We start from the raw sequence: 20197 nt of genomic DNA, 5'->3' as shown, positions 1-20197 counted from the left end.
CATTACCATAATTAGCAATATACCATTACACAGGTAGGAATTCTCTCATAAGCTGAAAAGTCCTATATTGATTCTAAAACTAGAGCAGAACTCTGTGAATGTAAAGCATCCCAATTGTTAATCTAAATTTCACTAAATACAGGTAAGCATAAACAACTCATTTGAAAATAACAAGAATTTGAAGCCCTTGCTCTACTGATCTAACAGTGCTGGGCATGGGAGAGCACATGACCTTCCCCATGTGACAGTGCTCCGGCCTGAGCACACAATCATCAAGCCTGAACCTTGTCATACGTAGAAAAGGGGGCAAAAACATTATCCACCAAGGACACCATCCAAGCTTATTTTGGGTGGACTTTTGCAGGTGTAGTCTGTGAGGATTAGTGAGCATACCTTGCTGCGCATGTGGGCCATCATGAGACTATTTCACTTTGCTCTGAATGGCTAGGTGATGCTACCTATTTCACCTTGCTGGATGCTGTCATTTTGGACTGCTCCAGAGTACATCACTGAGAAATGAGATTTCCTACAGCTAGTAGCTCAAAGGGCACAGACTGGGATAATGAAATCAAGGGGATGATGTACTAAAACTGGAGAGTGCAAAATCTGATGCAGCTGTGCATGGTAGCCAATCAGCTTTTGACATCAGCTTGTTCAATTAAGCTGTGACAATAAAACCTGGAAGCTGATTGGCTTCTATGCAGACCTGCACTAGATTTAGCTCTCTCCAGTTTTAGTAAATCTACCCCTATGTGTGTCTGGTAGACAACGCTATAACCTTAAGATTGTAAAAAGATAAAAAGCAGGACAATGTATCCACCAAAACAAGAAGAGTGCTGACATATAGGACAGCATTGCAATCAGTAAGACAATTTTTTAATAGCAAAATTACCAAAGGTCAACAGACTGTTATGCATGTTTTGAAACAAAGGGATTTTGATTTGAACACTGCCCTTATTTTCTTCAGCAGTCAAATTTGTTTGCTAGGGAGTGCATTTTCATTTACATGATACAAAAGACACCGGTTTGCAAACATGACAGGTGTTCTTAATGCCCATGGCATCAGCCTCTTCCCTTCACTGCTAAGTTGGTTGGTACAGGCAACAGGTACTCATTTCTCTACCAGAAAACCAAATCAAATCAAGTTTTTTAAACTAGCAATGTAAAACTCCAGGTATTATTAATGCCTGATACATTTCACTCATGGATGACTTTACATCAATTTTAGAAACCAGTATGCAGTACCATAATTTGATACATCATACTCATTGTGTGACTGAGATTAAAGCCACTGTAATATGGGGAGCCCAGGATCACCTGCCAGTCGCTTGTAAAACTAAACAGTCTTTATTGTTTTTTCAAAATCTGGCAAACAAAACAATGCATAATTCTGGTGTATTGAAAATAATATAAATGGCTCGCCAGCCACCAATATACCAGTCCCACACCAGGCTTTAAAGGAGATATATAGCCAAAACTATTTTGCGAATCCTTCTCCTGTAGATCACAGGAGTGCAGTTTGTTCTGCACTCCTGTGACCTTTTTTCAGACGACAGCGGGCAAAATCCATTGCCGGCTGACGTCACTCAGACAGTCTCTGCTCTGAAAAAAATCTTAACCATATTGTCGGAATTCACCCAGAAGCCTGCGCTCGCCCCTAGGTCAGCCTCTCAGCATGCCGCCAAATCCTGAGCCAGCAACTCCAGCCCCATCCACAGCCCATCACTCCAGTGAGCACTGGAGCGGCAGAGCAGAGAGCCAGTGACCAACAGTCACAGATTTCTGCTCAGAGAAGTGGGTAGAACTGAGCGAGCAGCGGTGTTTGATCACTGTTCTCACTGCAGAGCCAGCGAGAAACAGATATAGCATTGATTCGATGATCTGCTCTCATCTCCACTTTAAACTGTATCTCCAGCAATGCATAGACCTCTGCTATCTCTGGGTAAATGCTGCATCTGCTCTCATCTCCACTTTAAACTGCATCTCCAGCAACGCATAGACTTTCTACAAATCTCAGAACAATTAGTGTATATATTTTGGTGTGTTTGTGGTGATTGATTCTCACCTCCTGTTGCACGTCTTTATGACTTTGGCCTGTGTCTGTGGCTGGTCTGTCTTTGAAAAACATTCCCCCCTCCAATTCATGTGATACTTATCAGTTCCTAATTGGGGCGCAGAAGAGTTGCTCATTTGACCATCTCCCTATAAATTTAGACCAGCTCATGGGGGGAGGTCACAGATGGGGTGCAGTTTTCTGCGTGAGTGTGTTTAATGCTGGAGTGGGAAGATGCAGTTGAACTAAAGCAGGATAACCTAAGCAGCAGGAATATACAACAAAGAACTCTACTTCACGCTGGACTGCAAGGAAGCACCCTGGGAAACATCTCCTACAAGTCTGATTGCCACTCCATGTACCTTTTTAATTTGCCACCTTTTCATATTACTATCCTGTGTTCCCAAAATCTCATCTCTTTACCCCTCTGCTCCACCTCAAAGCTTATACATCTCACCCTCACTGCTACCATCTCCCTACTACTGCTCTCATCACCTCCTTCTGATACTTTACTCACCTGCTGACCCAAACACCAGGACTGGAAAGCATGTGCACTCTCTTTCCTCCAGGAATAGCAGCAATCAGCTCAATTTAATATCAGTCCCCGTGCTCCCAAAGACCACCCTCCCTTTTTCATGTGCACTCTGGAATGCCCACTCTTTCTGTAATAAGCTCACCTCTGTCCATGACCTTTTTATCTCCTGCTCCCTTAACCTACTAGCAATTACAGAAACCTGGCTTCAAGCATCAGATTCTTCTTCTCCCGCAGCACTTTCCTATGGAGGCCTTCTCTGGACCCACTCACCCAGACCCAGTGGTCGGAAAGGAGGTGGGGTTGGTTTGCTTCTATCCACACTGAGCACCTTTCAAGTCCTCCCTAACTCTCCCTCTCTATCCTTCTCTTCTTTCGAGACTCACTGCATTCGGCTGTTTTCTCCCATTTCTCTGAGGATTGCAGTGATCTATCGGCCTCCTGGACCGGTGTCCCGCTTTCTTGATGATTTCTAAACCTGGCTACCCTACTTTCTCTCCTCTGAACTACCAACTATCATTCTTGGAGATTTTAACATCCCCATTAATGTGAATAACCCAGCTACATCCCAACCCTTCAACCTAACCTCATCTTTTGCCTTAACACAATGGACACAGTCCTCCACTCACTCTGATGGGAATACATTAGACCTTGTTTTCTCCCATCATTGCACTCCCTACAACCTCACAAACACCCCTTTTCCTCTCTCTGATCATAATCTCATCATCTTCACAGTGTCCTCATCTTCAAACACCTATCCCTCCAAGCAGCAAACAATTACCCGCAGAAACCTTCACAACTTGAACCCGGCTCCTTTCCACTCTGCAACTGTCCGCCTCTATGACAGAATCTCTCCCCTGTCCTGCCCTAACCTGGCCACTGCTGTCTACAACAGTTCGCTTCCATCTACATTAGACTCACTTGCTCCTCTAACAACACAAACCATCAGACCCCGACCATTACAACCTTGGCAGACTGACGACACCAGAAATCTTAAACGACATAGTTGTGCGCTGGAGCGATTGTGGCGTAAAACCAAATCTCACCAAGCTTTCACCCTATATAAATCTGCTTTCTTTACATACAATTCCTCTCGCCATGCTGCCAAACAAGCCTACTTTGTCACTCTTGTTAATACCTTGTCATCCAGTCCTCGTCGTCTCTTCTCCACTTTTAACTCTCTACTTTCACCACCTCCACTCAGTACCTCACTCACTGCTTACGAGATTGCAAATCATTTAAAAAACAAGATTGATGCAATTCGTAGGGGCATCTCCACCGCACAGACATCCATCCCACTTAGCATACCTTATACTAAACCTCTCTCAACACTTTCCTCTTTTGACCTTGCTACTACCGAAGAGGTCACTAAGGTTTTCTCAGAAGCCCGTCTCACTACCTCCCCTGGATCCTGTCCCCTCACAACTACTACGGTCACCCTCTTCTTCCATCCTTTGCGCCCTCACTCACACCTTCAATCTCTTCCTCTCTAACGGTGCCTTCCCCTCCCCTCTAAAGCATGCACACATCACTCCCATACTTAAAAAGCCCTCCCTGGACACCACCAACCTGAACAACTTAAGACCCATCTCCCTGCTCCCATTTACCTCGAAACTCTTAGAACGCTTATTCTACAATCGCCTGAGCTCCTACCTCAATGACAACAACCTTCTTGACCCTTTACAGTCTGGCTTTCACACACTGAACTGCCCTACTAATACTCACTAATGATCTACTAACTGCTAAAACCAATGGCCACTACTCCGTACTCTTGCTACTTGACCTCTCCGCAGCTTCTGATACTGTTGACCATCCCCTCCTCCTAAGAAAAACTCCACTCTCTTGGCCTCTGCGACTCTGCTCTCTCCTGGTTCTCCTCCTACCTATCGCAGCGCTCCTTTAGCGTTACCTATAACTCTGGATCCTCCTTTCCACTCCTTTCTGTAGGGTTCCCTCAAGGTTCTGTCCTTGGACCCCTACTCTTCTCCATCTACACCTCCTCCCTTGGTCACTTGATAAACTTATCTTTCTACTCCTCACCTCACCCCTTCAGTCTCTTCTCGCATTACTAACCTACTAAGCAACATATCGGCATGGATGTCACTCCATTTCCTCAAACTCAATCTTTCTAAAACTGAGCTCTTAGTATCCCCTCCAGCCCGTGCCCCCCTCCCCTGACTTCTCCATCAAGATCAATAACACAACCATCAGTTCCTCCCCTCATGCCAGGGTGCTAGGTGTAATCCTAGACTCCCTCTGTCCTTTCAGCCCCAAATCCAATCACTGTCCAAATCTTGTAGACTTCACCTCCGCAACATCTCCAAGATACGCCCGTTCTTAACCTCGGAAACTACTAAGCAACTTATTCACTCCCTTGTTATCTCTCGCCTTGATTATTGCAACTCCCTCCTCATTGGCCTACCTCATCGCAGGCTAGCCTCTCTTCAGTCTATCATGAATGCTGCTGCCAGACTCATCCACCTTACTAACAGTTCTGTATCTGCCATCCCTTTCTGCCAATCCCTCCACTGGCTTCCCATTTCCCAACGGATAAAATTCAAAACATTAACAATAACGTATAAAGCCATTTATAACTCTGCCCCAAATTACATCACCAATCTTGTCTCCAAATATCACCCAAACCGTACTCTTCGCTCCTCGCATGACCTCCTGCTCTCAAGCTCCCTTGTCTCCTCCTCCCATGCTGGTCTCCAGGACTTCCCCCATCCTCTGGAATTCTCTACCCCAATTTATCAGATTATCGCCTACTGTGCTCACTTTTAGGTGATCTCTAAAAACCTATCTCTTCAGGGAAGCCTATCCAGCCCTCAGCTAAAATTGAATCTTCTACTCCTCCTACCAGTCCATCCCCCACAGTTACTTCCTTTTGTACCACTAGCCCCTCCCTCTTAGATTGTAAGCTCCAAGGAGCAGGGCCCTCCTAACCCTCTTGTATTGAACTGTATTGTCTCCCGTTATATTGTAAAGCACTGAGCAAACTGTTGGCGCTATATAAATCCTGTATAATTATAATAATTTTACAGCATGTCCCTTTGAAAAAAACTTCCAGGACAAAGGCTCAAAAGTAGCTATCGAATGGCAGAAAGCAGGACAAATTTGGGAAGATTCTGGGAAGATTACACCTTTAAATAATACTCACTGAAGGAATATTTAATGCACACAAACATCATACCAAAGTTACAAAAATTACCACTGATGTCAGATGAGCCTGTCAAAATTATATTCATCCTCATTCTCGGCCGACAATTGTTCTATCTGTACAGAGCATAAGTTAGCATACGGTCCAAACAGTATTTGCTGCTATTCTAACAGTAATGAGAAAGAATAACAAAGTGCCCTAAAGATATATTTGTTGCATAAAATGTTTGTAAAATATGTTCCTGCTTGTTCATGTACAATCCCAAAAAGTGGTCCAATTAATGTAGTTTATGGCCAAGCTGACATTCTTGGTTTAAAAATTACCACAGCACCACCGAAAAAAAGTCATACACATCTGTGGTTCCTCAGATCCTTACTCTCTTACACATCAATGGCTGTGTCACATCTGGCACACCACCCAGCTGTGCTGGATGCCTAGGCTCCCCTGCCAGTTACAAGACAGGACACAATAGTGACATATGGGTCAGCAGAAGGCACCACAACGCCTGTCATAGGGCAAAGGTATGCGACACTTACAAAAGTGCCAAACATAGTTTTTCCTGAGCCTCTGCAGATCTTGAACAGAGCGTAGATTAGAGGAATGGGTGGGTAGGACACATCACTATAATTATTCTTCATTTGCAGGTGATGCTTTTTTCAACCAAGTGTCAGAGTCACTAAAATTTATAAAATGTTTCTTTTTTATGCAAAGACGGACTAGAAATATAGTTGTGCACTTATATTTCACCTGCAGATTTTGGATCCTCCAGACGCTGCTGGATCTGAGAAGTAAGACTTTCAATGAGGGAGAAGACTTGGTCACATATTTTCACTGGGTTCTTTATTGCTTCCATGGAGTTAAGCAAAGATGTGCTGCTAGTCGGGGCCAGCTTTAAAAGGTAACAAGAAAAGCAACTGAGAAAAATACAAACATATTATATTTAATGCTGACATTTATAGATAAGTAAACAAAAAAACTCAGGATGCACCCTTAGGCTTCTTTTACAATGGACACATACTTTACTGCCCTCTGAATAGTGATCTGTGGTGTAATGCTTTTCAGACTGCAGTTGAGAGCTGGTGTACAGACGTTCAGAAGGCAATGCCATCACGTTTCAAATACCTGCAATTTCTTCTTTCAATTCCCTGTAGGATCTTTTGACCATGATGGGTGAGTTTGACAGGTGGTCCCGTTAAAATAAAGCACATGTCCCTGGCAATGTAAATTCACCCCTCCAGCTGCCAGTTTGGAGGTGAGCAGTGAAAGGAAAGGTCTTCCCCCCCATGTCCCAGTGGTCTAAAGTCCTGACATCATCAAGACCAATGCATTGTCTATAAACCTGCATTGGACATGAAGATGCTAAAGGACAGTCCCCAGTTTGAGAATGGTGGAGCACTGTCTGCCAGGGAAGTGGAGGATGGAGTAAGTAAAAGTGCTTTATGCAGCCCCTAGACAAAACAAACGGTTAACCTTTGTAGTACAGGTGCAACCCTATTGCAAGGCATGGAGACGGCTTCTACAAACATTCGTGAAAGAATGGGTCGCTCTCAGGAGCTCAGTGACTTCAAGCTTGGTACGTGATAGGTTGTTGCCTGTGCAATAAGTCCATGTAAAATGACAGAGCGGGGTCAGCGCATGCTGAAGCGCACAATGCGCAGAAGTCGCCAACTGTCTGCAGAGTCAATAGCTAAACACCTCCAAACTTGGTGTGGCCTTCAGATTAGCATAACAACAGTGTATAGACAGCTTCATGGAATGGGTTTCCATGGCTGAGCAGCTGCATCCAAGCCTTACATCACCAAGTGCAATGCAGAGTATCGGATGCAGTGCTGTAAAGCACGCCACCATTGGACTCCAGAGAACACGTCTCCACTGCTCTAGTGGAGTGATGAATCACGCTTCTCTGTCTGGCAATCCAATGAACGTGTCTGGGTTTGGCAGTTACCAGAAAACGGTACTTGCCTGAATTTATTGTGCCAAGTGTAAACTTTGGTGGAAAGGAGAATTTTGGTGTGGGGTTGTTTTTAGGGGGTTGGGCATGGCCCCTTTGTTCCAATGAAGGGAAATCTTAAGATGTCAGCATAGCAAGACATTTTGGACAATTTCATGCTCCCAGTTTTGTGGGAACAATTTGGGGATGCCCCCTTCCTGTTCCAACATGACTGCGCACCAGTGCAAAAAATCAAGGTCCATAAAGACATGGTTGAGCGAGTTTGGGGTGGAGGAACTTGACTGGCCTGCACAGAGTCCTGACCTCAACACCTTTGGGATGAATTAGAGCAGAGACTTCGAGCCAGGCCTTCTCCTCCGACATCAGTGCCTGACCTCACAAATGTGCTTCTGGAAGAATGGTCAAACATTCCATTAACACACTCCTAAATCTTGTGGACAGCCTTCCCAGAAGAGTTGAAGCTGTTATAGCAGTTATAACATATTGAACCCTACAGACTAAGGCTGGGATGCCATTTAAGTTCATGTGCGTGTAAAGGCAGGCATGCCAATACTTTTGGCAATATAGTGTATATCCAGTTAGGCCCATATATATTTAGATACAGGCACAATTTTAGTTTTTTCAGGTATTTACCAAAACATATTCAAGCTATAGTTATATAATGGATATGGGCTGAAAGTGCACACTCTCAGGTTTAATCTGGGGGTATGTACATCCAAATTGGAGGAAGGGTTTAAGAATTACAGCTCTTAAGAGTAGCCACCCCCCTTTTTTTTCAAGGGACCAAAAGTAATTGGACAATTGCATGTAATCATAAATAAAATGTTTCATTTTTAATATTTTGTTGAGAATCCTTTACTGGCAATGACTGCCTGAAGTCTGGAACCCATGGACATTACCAAAGACTGGGTTTCCTCCTTTCTGATGCTTTGCCAGGCTGTAACTGCAGCTGTCTTCAGTTGTTCTTTGTTTGTGGGTCTTTCTGCCTTTAGTCTTGCCTTCAGCAACTGAAATGCATGCTCAATTGGGTTGAGATCAGGTGATTGACTCGGCCATTGCAGAATATTCCACTTCTTTTCCTTCAAAAGCTCCTGGGTTGCTTTTTCAGTGTGTTTTGGATCATTGTCCATCTGTACTGTGTAGAGCCGTCCAATCAGCTTTGCTGCATTTGGCTGAATCTGGGCTGACAGTATATCTCTAAACACTGTATAATTCATCTGGCTGCTTCTGTCACATCATCAATAAACACCAATGACCCAGTGCCACTGGAAGCCATGCATGCCCATGCCATCACACTGCCTCCACCATGTTTTACAAATGACGTTGTGTGCTTTGGATCATGAGTTGTTCCAAGCCTTCTCCACACTTTTTTCTTCCCGTAATTCTGGTACAGATTATTCTTAGTTTCATCTGTCCAAAGAATGCTTTTCCAGAACTGGTTTGGCTTTTTTTAGATGTTTTTTGGCAAAGTCTAATCTGGCTTTACTATTCTTCAGGCTTATGAATGGTTTGCACCTTGTGGTGAACCCTCTGTATTTGCTCTCGTGAAGTCTTCTCTTGATTGTAGACTTTGACAATGATATGCCCACCTCCTGGAGAGTGTCCTTCACTTGTCTGGATGTTGTGAATGGGTTATTCTTTACCATAGAGAGGATCCTGTGATCATCCACCACTGTTGTCTTTTGTGAACGTCCATGCCTTTTTATGTTACTGAGCTCACCAGTGCGTTCTTCTTTCCTCAGAATGTACCAAACTGTTGATTTGGCTACTTCTTATGTTGCTGCTATCTCTCTGATGGATTTGTTTAGCTTTTGAAGCCTTACAATGGCCTGTTTCACTTGCATGGACAGCTCCTTTGAACGCATGATGTAGGTTCACAGCAATAGATTCCAAATGCAAATACTACACTTAGAATCAATTCAAGACCTTTTACCTGCTTAATTGATGAAGAAATAACGAAGGAGTAGCCCACACTTGGCCATGAAACAGCTTTTGATTCAACTGTCCAATCACTTTTGGTCCCTGAAAAAGGGGGGATGGCTACTCTTAAGAACTGTAATTCCTAAACCATTCCTCCAATGTGGATGTACATACCCTCAAATTAAACCTGAGAGTGTGCACTTTCAGCCCATATCCATTATAGAACTATAGCTTAAATATGTTTTGGTAAATACCTGAAGAAAAGCTAAAATTGTGCCTGTGTCCAAATATGAACCTAACTGTGTATATACACATATAAAAAAATATGATAAATAACTTTTTTCAACTGCATAAGTAGCTCAGAGAGCTGGGAAAGGAGAAACTGCACACACTAATCTTCCAAGATCATAGCTATGTGGGGGAGTCTGATCACTGGAAGAGTTACAGCACAATCAGAGATGTGACCACACTGTATTTGTGTGTCTAGTGTGGTCAGTTTTTAATAGGACAGCAGACTGGCAGGAACACCTGGGATTTCACATATATGAAGCAATGCAAAGGGAACACGATACTTTTTCATACAAGTACATGTTACAGCAGGCACTTTTGCGGAATAGGAAATGCTGGGTTTGAATATTCTTTAAGCGCTAATACTAAGTAATGTGTAAGTGTAAGATTTACAGGTATTTGAAACCTTTCACAGTACTCCTCTGGACCAATACCTCAATCTGCTTTTCTCACCAGAAGGACAGCACCATCCTGGTTCAGGCATCATCCAGAAATCTACTTTTCGGACAAAGCTGCCGATATACAGATGAGGCAATTACGTTAATTCTGACGGTGTTCACAAGGGTCTCACACAGATTAAGGTCCTCCTAATGCAGTCTCTAACCTGATCTCATCATTAAGGGATTCTTGAAAAATGATACAATTGCTGTGTACTATGATATGACAGAAATGTATTCAAGCCAACTTGTATGGTTGCCAAAAATTCCACTTTAATTCCATAATAATACAAGTTTAAAATGGATTCAGCTTGCGGACTACAATGTTACATTCCATGTGGTAGAACAACATGAAGGGGGATCCTACTTTCATCTAGTGAATGTCTGTACCCCTGTGCAAAGAAACTAAATGTTTAACAGCAGAATCCTGGAATTGCCTGTAGTGGTGCTGGTGATGCCATGAAGTTATTGGAATAAATAGTGTGTCAAATTGTGGGATGTAGCAGGTAGCAGAGACAAAATTGTGCTTATAAATTTATGCCTTACTAATGGCTAGTAAACACGATGAGAAAATCAGAAGAAAATGCTCTTTCTGACAACCAATCACGACTGTGCATACAAAAGTTTTCGAAGCAACATGGGAGAAAATTTTTCTCAGCAGAAAACAGATCTAATGATTATTGTATGATTACTAGGGTGCTCATACGAAAGAGTTAAGTGTACAAAGGAGCAGAGAAGAATGAACCAGTAGAAGAAAAGGGCAACTAAAACAAGTATTGTTTGCAATGAAAAATGTAATCAGACAGGGGAAAAAAAACAAAAATACGTAATGACATCACTTCTCATTGCATGGTGGCACTGTTAGCAATCCCTTTGAGTCCAATATGAGACTAGCATTCATAAAACAACAGGCAAACTTTAGTGGTATTTTCTCATCGTGTGTATTAGCCATAAGACACTTTTTTTGTGTAAACAAAACAATTTATCCATAACGCATAATACCAGGCTACAGGTACCCTACCCTTTCTTGGTCATCCTCGGTGAATTCAGCATCCTTCTGCATAATCTCATGGAGACGAGCCTTCACTTTCTGTTGACAGCTGCTCAAAGAATCACTGTCACTGTCCAGGAGTCCGTTCATATTTGCACTCTTGACCATTTGAACCAGAATTGGAGTAAGCTCACCTTCCAGTGCTAAGAGACCCTGTAAACATTTTCAGTGTTAACATCACAATTAGAATTTTTTTTACCAACATTGAACGTGAAACTTTGCATTTAAACTAATATAATCTGAGATTAACAAAAATGTTACTCCATTGAATGCCTGCAATTTTGAAGGGGTCTCACTTTCCCTGTTGAAATTTTCTTGATTACACTGGACAACAAAGATTTTGCTTCCTGAACATTTCTTGGTGTATCTTATAGATTATTGGCTGCTAATCATGAAAATGACCTTTAATTTACCCTATCATGTACTCTTATAGAATCTTCTGTTTTTGCAATACTTGTTGGCTGTACTGCATACATGAAGAAAACATACAGCACATCCAGTATGCTAAGTACAACTGTAATATCTGGAGGTCTAAAGTAGTGGCTCTGTTGCATGAAATGCAGCTCGGATATACCAAGTTCTGTTACACGTGTGAATGGGACAGCTGTGCAAGACAGTCAAACTGCATTTAAAAAAAGGAGCACTCCAGGGATCAAAGAAAAAAGTAAGCTTTACAACAGTGGTGTAAAAAGGGTTAAAAATATACCTACTTTACAGTGTATGGCCAAACATTTGTGGACATAGTGTATAATCGATAAATTATATGTCGTATGCAGTTAATCACTAGCTTCAATAGCAATATTTACAGTAGAACTATATGCATAAAAAAAAATGTTTTTCATTTTGGATAGCCCCTTTTTTCCATCTGTGTCACCATTGGGGAGATTTACTTTCACTTCCTGTCCCATAGCCACAACAACAAGTGGAAAGAAGTCCCTGCAAATTAAGGGAATCCATTGGGGCCCCCAGGTGACCAGAACTAGTGTCCCCATTGGAAGATTTCCCCTCTATTACTATTGTGAGGTCAACCTAAAATTTGGGATTTTCTTTTACTTTTGATGAAAATGGTAAACAGGACAAATAGAGAAGATGAATCTCCCTAACACGGGCACAGACAACAATAAAAACTGACAGGATTTCTAACTATCTCCATCCTATCCAAAACTGAAAAAAGTTCTAACTTTCAATATACTTTAACATATACAGTACACCAACGTGTCTGATGTTTTGGCTTCATTTAAAAAACATTTCTAAAAACCATTTGCAGTGGACATGCACTGCAGATTAACTACTTGAGAACCATGATTTACCTGAATGACAGAACCCCGCCCCCCCCACCACCAAAAGAAAAAACTATCTGAACCAAAAAAAATTATAAAAATTTAATTTGGGTACAGTGTTCCATTACCGCACACTTGTCAAATGTGACAACAGTGAAAACTAAAAATTGGCCTGGGCAGGAAGGGGGTGAAAGTGCCTTCAAGAGGTTAATGAACACCACTCCTCACTTTTTACAAATTTTTTATTGTCAGTATAATCACCTTTGCAAAAGCTGCAGCAGTCATTTGTACTCGACCCTCATCTGACGCATAAATCTTGAGGTCATGACGGTAAGTGCTGTGAAGTCGCAGAAGTCCACAGCCTGGAAATCCTGCATAATCTCCTGCAATTTATTAGCAAAGTCATTACTTATAAACATAATCAGTTAGTGGTATTTTACAATTACAAAAGTTACAGTTAGTTTTTTGAGCAAGTACAGCTAGTCCATTTAAGCCAAGTTCCTTGATTGACAATACTTAGACCATAACAAAAATACAAAACAAAATGCATCACATGAAATGAAACCAAATTGAAACTGGGAATGGATCTGCTAAACACAATGCTGTAAAAGGGCACTTAGAAGTCCTACACATTGGGGTGGATTTACTAAAGGCAAATAAACTGTGCATTTTGCAAGTGAAGTTGCACTCATAAATGTAAATATGGTAAAGCTTCACTTTGTAAAGAATATTCAATTAGATGCAAGGACAACAAAAAACAGCATTTTTCTTACACAATTGGAAGATGGAAATCAGCAGAGCTTTGCCACATTGCGATTGTAATGAGTGTAATGTGGGGTACACACAAGAAGTTTTTTTTAGTTCAACCCAGCAGGCAAAAAAAAACTGAAAGATTGCTGTACTAACACAAGCAATTGTATCCTAACGGAAGGACTGCCCCCACCAGAACCCACTGATCAGCATTGACAGCCGCTGGTTGCCAATGCTGATTGGATGCCAGTCAGATGCTGGTTTTATAGCATACTCACTCAGCCGAAGCCGGTCCGTAAGACCAGCTTCTGTAAAACAGACAGCTGAACATACGGGGCAAAAGTCACCCAGTTCCTGCTGAACCGACCGCTTTCGGTAAACCTTTGGCCCATGTGTACCAGGCTTTACAGCACTTGCAAAGTGCACAGCCTTTAGTAAATAAACCCCACTATCTTTGAAACAGAACTATAGGTAACACATTTTTTTAATTCTGGACAGAGTAAGGGAGGGATGTAACCCGTCAGAATTTTTTTTTTTTGGCATCTGTGTCCCATTGGGGAGATTTCCCTTCACTACCTGTCCCAAAGCCAAAGGAAGTGAGAGGAAATCCCTGCAAATTAAGATAAATCCTTGGGGACCCCCAGGTCAGACCTAGTGTCTCCATTGGAAGATTTCCCCTCTATTACTTTTCTGGGGACAACCCAAAATCTGGGTTTTTCTTTCTCTTTCACTGATAATGATAAACATGACAAACAGAGAGGAGGAATCACCTTAATAGGGGCACAGACAACAATAAAAACTGACAAATATTCTAATCCCTCTACACTCATATATATATATATATATATAAAAAGTTTTGCCTTTAGTTAAACGTAAATCCTGTAGATGATGTTGAGGGTGATGGAGGAGTGGAGTGCAGCTAGTTTGCTAATCTGTCTATTGTTGATGTCTGCGTCTTGTAAACTGTATTGGTTCCCCATGTCTCGTATTTTGCAAAACTCAACACAGAATCTCAATACAGAATTTATATTAAAAAAATATATATATAATGCTGCAGAAATACTGGAAGCGTGATTGTTTTTAGCAGGACCATGGCAAGAGTTTCAGAGATAGAGAGAGCCTTCTGGAGCCCCCCCATATGCTCAACTAACATCCAACCAGAAAATCTTCTCAAAAACAGTACAAATGATATTACTTAGTCTTAGAAATACCCCAAAAAGAGTTTTAGGCAGGCACAAAGTAATATGGTATTGTCAACACCACATGTTGTTTAAACAAAGCCAATTATTACACAGAGGATAATAACTGTAAGATGTTAAAGGCAACACAGATAAGAGTTTAATGATCTTTGAGGACAACTTCTCCAGAGCTTCTCCTTCACCTGGCCTTGTCCCAGGCTAAGCAGATTTTGGACCACAGTGTTTAGAATTCTAAGCATCCTATTCACCTGTCCTTTTCCTATGGACCCTTGGCTTGCACTTTGCCACCTTTAACCTCCCTTTCTTATTAAATCGCAATTCAAGATAACTATGTGTATAACTCTAGCGGCCACATCTCTCTCCTCTTCCCTCTACCCCTCATGTGGTGTCTCTCTCTCTAGGCTCACTTCTCGTTGCTCTAGGCTCTTCTTGACTTCTCACATTTATTCTCTATTTTCTCTACAACTGCAAAAAGAGTGCTTCGTGGATCACAGATCCTCTATATACCACTTAACATTTGCATGAAATTATTTCAAGTAAAGATGAGTACATGGTATCTACAATCACTCTTGTTCCATATTAAAATTATCAACGGTGAATAATATCAGTATGTGACTGCAACTTTATGATTAATGAAAGTGTTAATTGACCTGAGCCCGCTTTTGATCAAGCGATGTGTACGAGAGCCTCGGCTATCCCGGGTCTCTCTCTCTCCTCATTGGCTGAGACACCATGGCTCTGTGTGTCTTATGGACGCATAGAGCGAGGCTCAAGCGTGGGCAATGGTCAAGGGGGAGAGTCCCGAGTAAGGTGGACAGAGAAGAAGAGGATTGGGGCTGCTCTGTGCAAAACTATTGCACAGAGCAAGTAAGTAGGACATGTTTGTTATTTAAAACAAAAAACAAATCTTTGGGATCACTTTAATTTGCTAGTCAAGTCTATTTAAATCTGTGAGTGCATCCAACAATACCCATTACCCATACGGCCAATGTTGCTATCCAAAGGTGTCTCCATTGCTCAGTCAGTGAAGTGGAGTCCCCATAAGACAGGAAGTGTGTTACTGGCCAGATCACCAGGTGAAAATATAGGTGAAAAAAAGGAACATAAATGCAGCCACCACATTTAAGGATTCTTAAACTGCAATACATAAAATGTTTATTTTTGGGTTTAATATGGTTTTAGTTTTGTAAAAAACACTGTGCAAATATATGGCACTATATCAATCCTATACAATAATAATAAAAAAATTAATAACCTAAAGCTAAAAATTTGGCTGTAGAGGAGTTAAAATGATCCTATATTTAAAATGCAGCTCTATAAAATGTATTAGTAGTATGGTTCATCAACCTATAACTTATAGTTCTAAAACTAATAAACCAAATGTCAAACGAATAAAGGAGGTTGAGGAATAAGGGAGAAATCTGAGAATTGCAGAAGATATATTATAGCCACACATATTGGCATGGAAAATGTTTTTGGGCCCAGCATGTTGCCTGAACAATTGTGGACATAAGGTTTCCCAGCGTTGCAAAACATGTTACATGGGAGTATAGCTACACTGCTGAAAAAAATTAAAGGAACACTTTGAGAGCACATCAGATCTCAATGGGGAAAAATATCATGCTAGATATCTATACTGATATGGACTGGGTTATGTGTTAGGAACCGAAGGATGCCCCACTGCTTGATGGAAATTAAAAAATGATCAACCTACAGAGGACTGAATTTAAAGACACCCCGAAAATCAAAGTGAAAAAATTACACAGCAGGCTAGTCCATTTTGCTGAAATTTTATTTCAGCAACTCAAAATGGTACTCAGTAGTTTGTATGGCCCCCACGTGCTTGTATGCATGCCTGACAACAATGAGACAACGGATGATGTCCTGTGGTATTTCCTCCCAGATCTGGACCAGGGCATCACTGAGCTCCTGGACAGTCTGAGGTGCAACCTGGAGACGTCGGATGGACTGAAACATGATATCCCAGAGGTGTTCTATTGGATTTAGGTCAGGAGAGCGTGGGGGCCATTCAATGGTATCAATTAATTGCGTACTCTCGCCACATGAGGCTGGACATTGTCGTGCACCAGGAGAAACCCAGGACCCACTGCACCAGTGTAGGGTCTGACAATGGGTCCAAGGATTTCATCCCGATACCTAATGGAAGTCAGGGTGCCATTGTCTAGTCTGTAGAGGTCTGTGCGTCCCTCCATGGATATGCCTCCCCAGACCATCACTGATACCACTAAAACGGCCTTGCTGAACGATGCCAATCAAGCTCCATGGTGCCGAGCAGTGAGCACAGGGACCACTAGAGGATGTCAGGCCCTCAGGCCACCCTCATGAAGTCTGTTTCCGATTGTTTGGTCAGAGACATTCACACCAGTGTCCTGCTAGAGGTAAATTTGTAGGGCTCTGGCAGTACTCATCCTGTTCCTCCTTGTACAAAAAAGCAAATACCGGTCCTACTGAAGGGATAAGGACTTTGTACGGCCCTGTCCAGCTCTCCTAGAGTAACTGCCCATCTCCTAGAATCTCCTCCATGCTCTTGAGACTGTGCTGGGAGACACAGCAAACATTCTGGCAATGGCACGTATTGATGTGCCATCCTAGAGGAGATTGGCTGCCTGTGCAACCTCTGTAGGGTCCAAGTATCGCCTCATGCTACCAGTAGTGACACTGACCCTAGCCAAATGCAAAACTAGTGAAAAACAGCCGGAAAAGATGAGTAGGGGAAAAAAAAAATGTCAGTGGCCTCCACCTGTAAAACCATTCCTGTTTTGGGGTTTGTCTCGTTGCCCATCTAGTGCACCTGTTGTTAATTTCATTAACACCAAAGCAGCTGAAACGGAGTAACAACCCCCTCTGCTACTTAATTGACCAGATCAATATCCCAGGAGTTTAATTGACTTGATGCTATACGCTGATTAAAAAGTGTTCCTTTAATTTTTTTGAACAGTGTATATACTGGTAAGCCTTCAACATCCTTTAATTTCATTATTTACAAAGAATATATCCTAACTTGGTAAAGCTGAATTCCAGGTATGTATATTTTTGCACAAGAACATTAGTCGAGCTTGGACTAATGTAATTATGCATATGTCATACCTAGAAGATAATAGTAGTCAATCATTTAGTAAGCACTGCTACGATGACTACAGCTAGCTTTCGGGATGCCAACCAGACATGACATGACCTCCCCAACTCTCGTCCAATCAGTGAGTGCTTTGCATTCATTGAGAAAATACAAAGTGTTCTCTGAATGGCGCCCAAGCTAAGTGAGTGATCTCCTGTGTTCACCAAGTTGCAGGACAGCCGCTTGGCACGGGACCTGGAAGCTAGTGGTGACCACTGTAGTAGCGATGCCTACTAGACATGTGCGATACATTTCATTACGAATTGAAATTTGTGTGATTTGGAGATTTGGATGAATCTCTGAATCACAAAAGTAACAAATTTCAACTAATCCAAAAACTAAAAAAAGGATTAATTTGTTTTATTCAGATGACACAAAGCGATAGTTTGGGCCTTTTGTTAATGTTTGAAGCATCTGAAATAACGTAACTACATAACAAATGATCAAAATTGATTCCGATCCATTTGTCTTTTTTCTAGTGAGCATAGCGTGCATATTATAATAAGATTCTTTTTGTATTGGGATTTAACTTGAGAGACCATTTATTTAATTTGCATGTGTGCAGTCCAACAAAGTCAGTTGGGAATGGCAAATTAATTCAATTTAAAAACATTACGAATGAATATATATGAATTCATTACATTATTATGAATATAGCCAAAATAACAAAAGAATAGAACTTCCAAAAGTATGAATCGATTCGGAACAAAAAAAAAACTCCCCCAAAATAACGAATCATTCCAAAAAAGGAATCAATCTACCATAATGATTATGAAGAAACAAAATGATTTACTTAAAGCGGAGCTCCACCCAAAAGGGGAAGTTCTGCTTTAAAGACTGGTCCCACACTCCCCATTAATGATTGGCATCTTGGGGACAGGTACATGACATTGAAAGGTACCCGCTCCCACTTCCGCTGTGATCACCTAGGCGATCGGAAGCGGAAGTTGTCTTCCCCCCCTCCCTCCCCAGTCTTCTGGGACCTGTGACAGTAAGGGATGTAAGTGACACCAAGTCAGTTCCCCCCAGTGTCAAAATGTCTGCCGCAGTCCCGCTATAAGTCGCTAATCGCCGCCATTACTAGTAAAAAAAAACCAAAAAAACAGTATATATACCGCCATTTGTAACCGCTATAACTTTCAAGTAAACTCATTAATTTACACGTATTGGGATTTTTTTTAGCAAAGACATATAGCAGAACACATTTTGTACTAAACTTATGACGAAATTTGATTTTTAAAATTTTTTTACTGGACATGTTTAATAGCAAAGAGTCAAAAATATTGTTTTTTTTCTCAAAATCGGTCTTTTTTTTATAGCGCAAAAAATTTAAAAACCGCACAGGCGATCACATACCAGTGAAAGAAAGCTCAATTCGTGGTAAAAAAGGACGCAAATTTCATTTGGGTGCAGCGTTATTATTATTATACAGTATTTATAAAGCGCCAACAGTTCACTCAGCGCTGTACATTACAATGGGAGACAGAACATGCGACAGTACAATAACAATACAATGCGATACACGAGGGGTTCGAGGGCCCTGCTCCTTGGAGCTTACAATCTAGGAGGGAGGGGATAGTGGTACAGGAGGAAATAGCTGTGGGGGATGGAGTGGTAGGAAGAGTGGAGGAGGTCGGGAATTAGCAGGGGGTGGGGTAGGCTTCCCTAAAGAGGTGGGTTTTCAGGGTGTGCCTAAAGGAGAGGAGAGTAGGTGATAGTCTGATGGATTGGGGTAGGGAGTTCCAGAGTATGGGTGACGCCCTGGAGAAGTCCTAGAGGCGGGCATGGGAGGAGGAGAGTGCGTGTAGGGTGGTATTTAGATATTAGGTCGGTGATGTCGTTTGGGGCAGTGTTATGAACAGCTTTGTACGTCAGAGTTAGGATTTTGAATTTGATCCGTTGGGCAATCGGAAGCCAGTGGAGGGATTGGCAGAGGGGGGTGGCGGAAACGGAGCAGTTGGTAAGGTGGATGAGTCTGGCTGCCGTATTCAGGATCGACTGAAGTGCGGATAGCCTGTGGTGAGGAAGGCCAGTGAGGAGGAAGTTGCAGTAATTGAGTCGTAATATGATGAGGGAGTGGATGAGCTGCTTAGTAGTTTCTGGGGTTAGGAACGTGCGTATTTTGGCGATGTTGCGGAGGTGGAGTCTGCATGAGTTTGTTAGTGATTGGAATTGGGACTGGAAGGATAGATTGGAGTCAAGAATGACACCAAGTACTCTGGCCTGTGGGACGGGCCTGATGGTGGCATTGTTGGACGTGATGAAGAAGTCAGTGGGGGATGGTGTGCGGGCTGGGGGTAGACTAGGAGCTCGGTTTTGGAGAGGTTCAGGTTAAGGAAGTGGAGCGACATCCAATCTGATATGTCGTTTAGTAGGCTTGTGATTTGGGTGGAGACCGAGGGGGTGAGGCGAGGGGCGAGAGATAGATTTGCGTGTCGTC

General features: G+C 42.2%; 1 protein-coding gene across 28 annotated transcripts in view; it reads right to left on the bottom strand.

Moving 5' to 3' along the window:
• Positions 1–20197, bottom strand: part of PPIP5K1 (diphosphoinositol pentakisphosphate kinase 1) — a 239393-nt gene that overhangs the window by 142747 nt on the left and 76449 nt on the right. For all 28 annotated transcript variants that reach the window (XM_089676362.1, XM_089676369.1, XM_089676373.1 and 25 more), the window contains 3 exons: positions 12934–13055; positions 11363–11545; positions 6493–6634 (listed from right to left, as the gene is read on the bottom strand). In XM_089676362.1, coding sequence (XP_089532488.1) covers positions 6493–6634; positions 11363–11545; positions 12934–13055 — 447 coding nt within the window. The remainder of the gene's footprint in view (positions 1–6492; positions 6635–11362; positions 11546–12933; positions 13056–20197) is intronic.

This window comes from Staurois parvus, unplaced genomic scaffold (assembly GCF_062004578.1).
Source record: "Staurois parvus isolate SC_StPar_1 unplaced genomic scaffold, SC_StPar_1.0 ptg000168l, whole genome shotgun sequence".
In the NCBI taxonomy this organism is placed as follows: domain Eukaryota; kingdom Metazoa; phylum Chordata; class Amphibia; order Anura; family Ranidae; genus Staurois; species Staurois parvus.
Note: the sequence above shows the minus strand (reverse complement) of the source record. Positions and strands in the feature narration are given on the sequence as shown.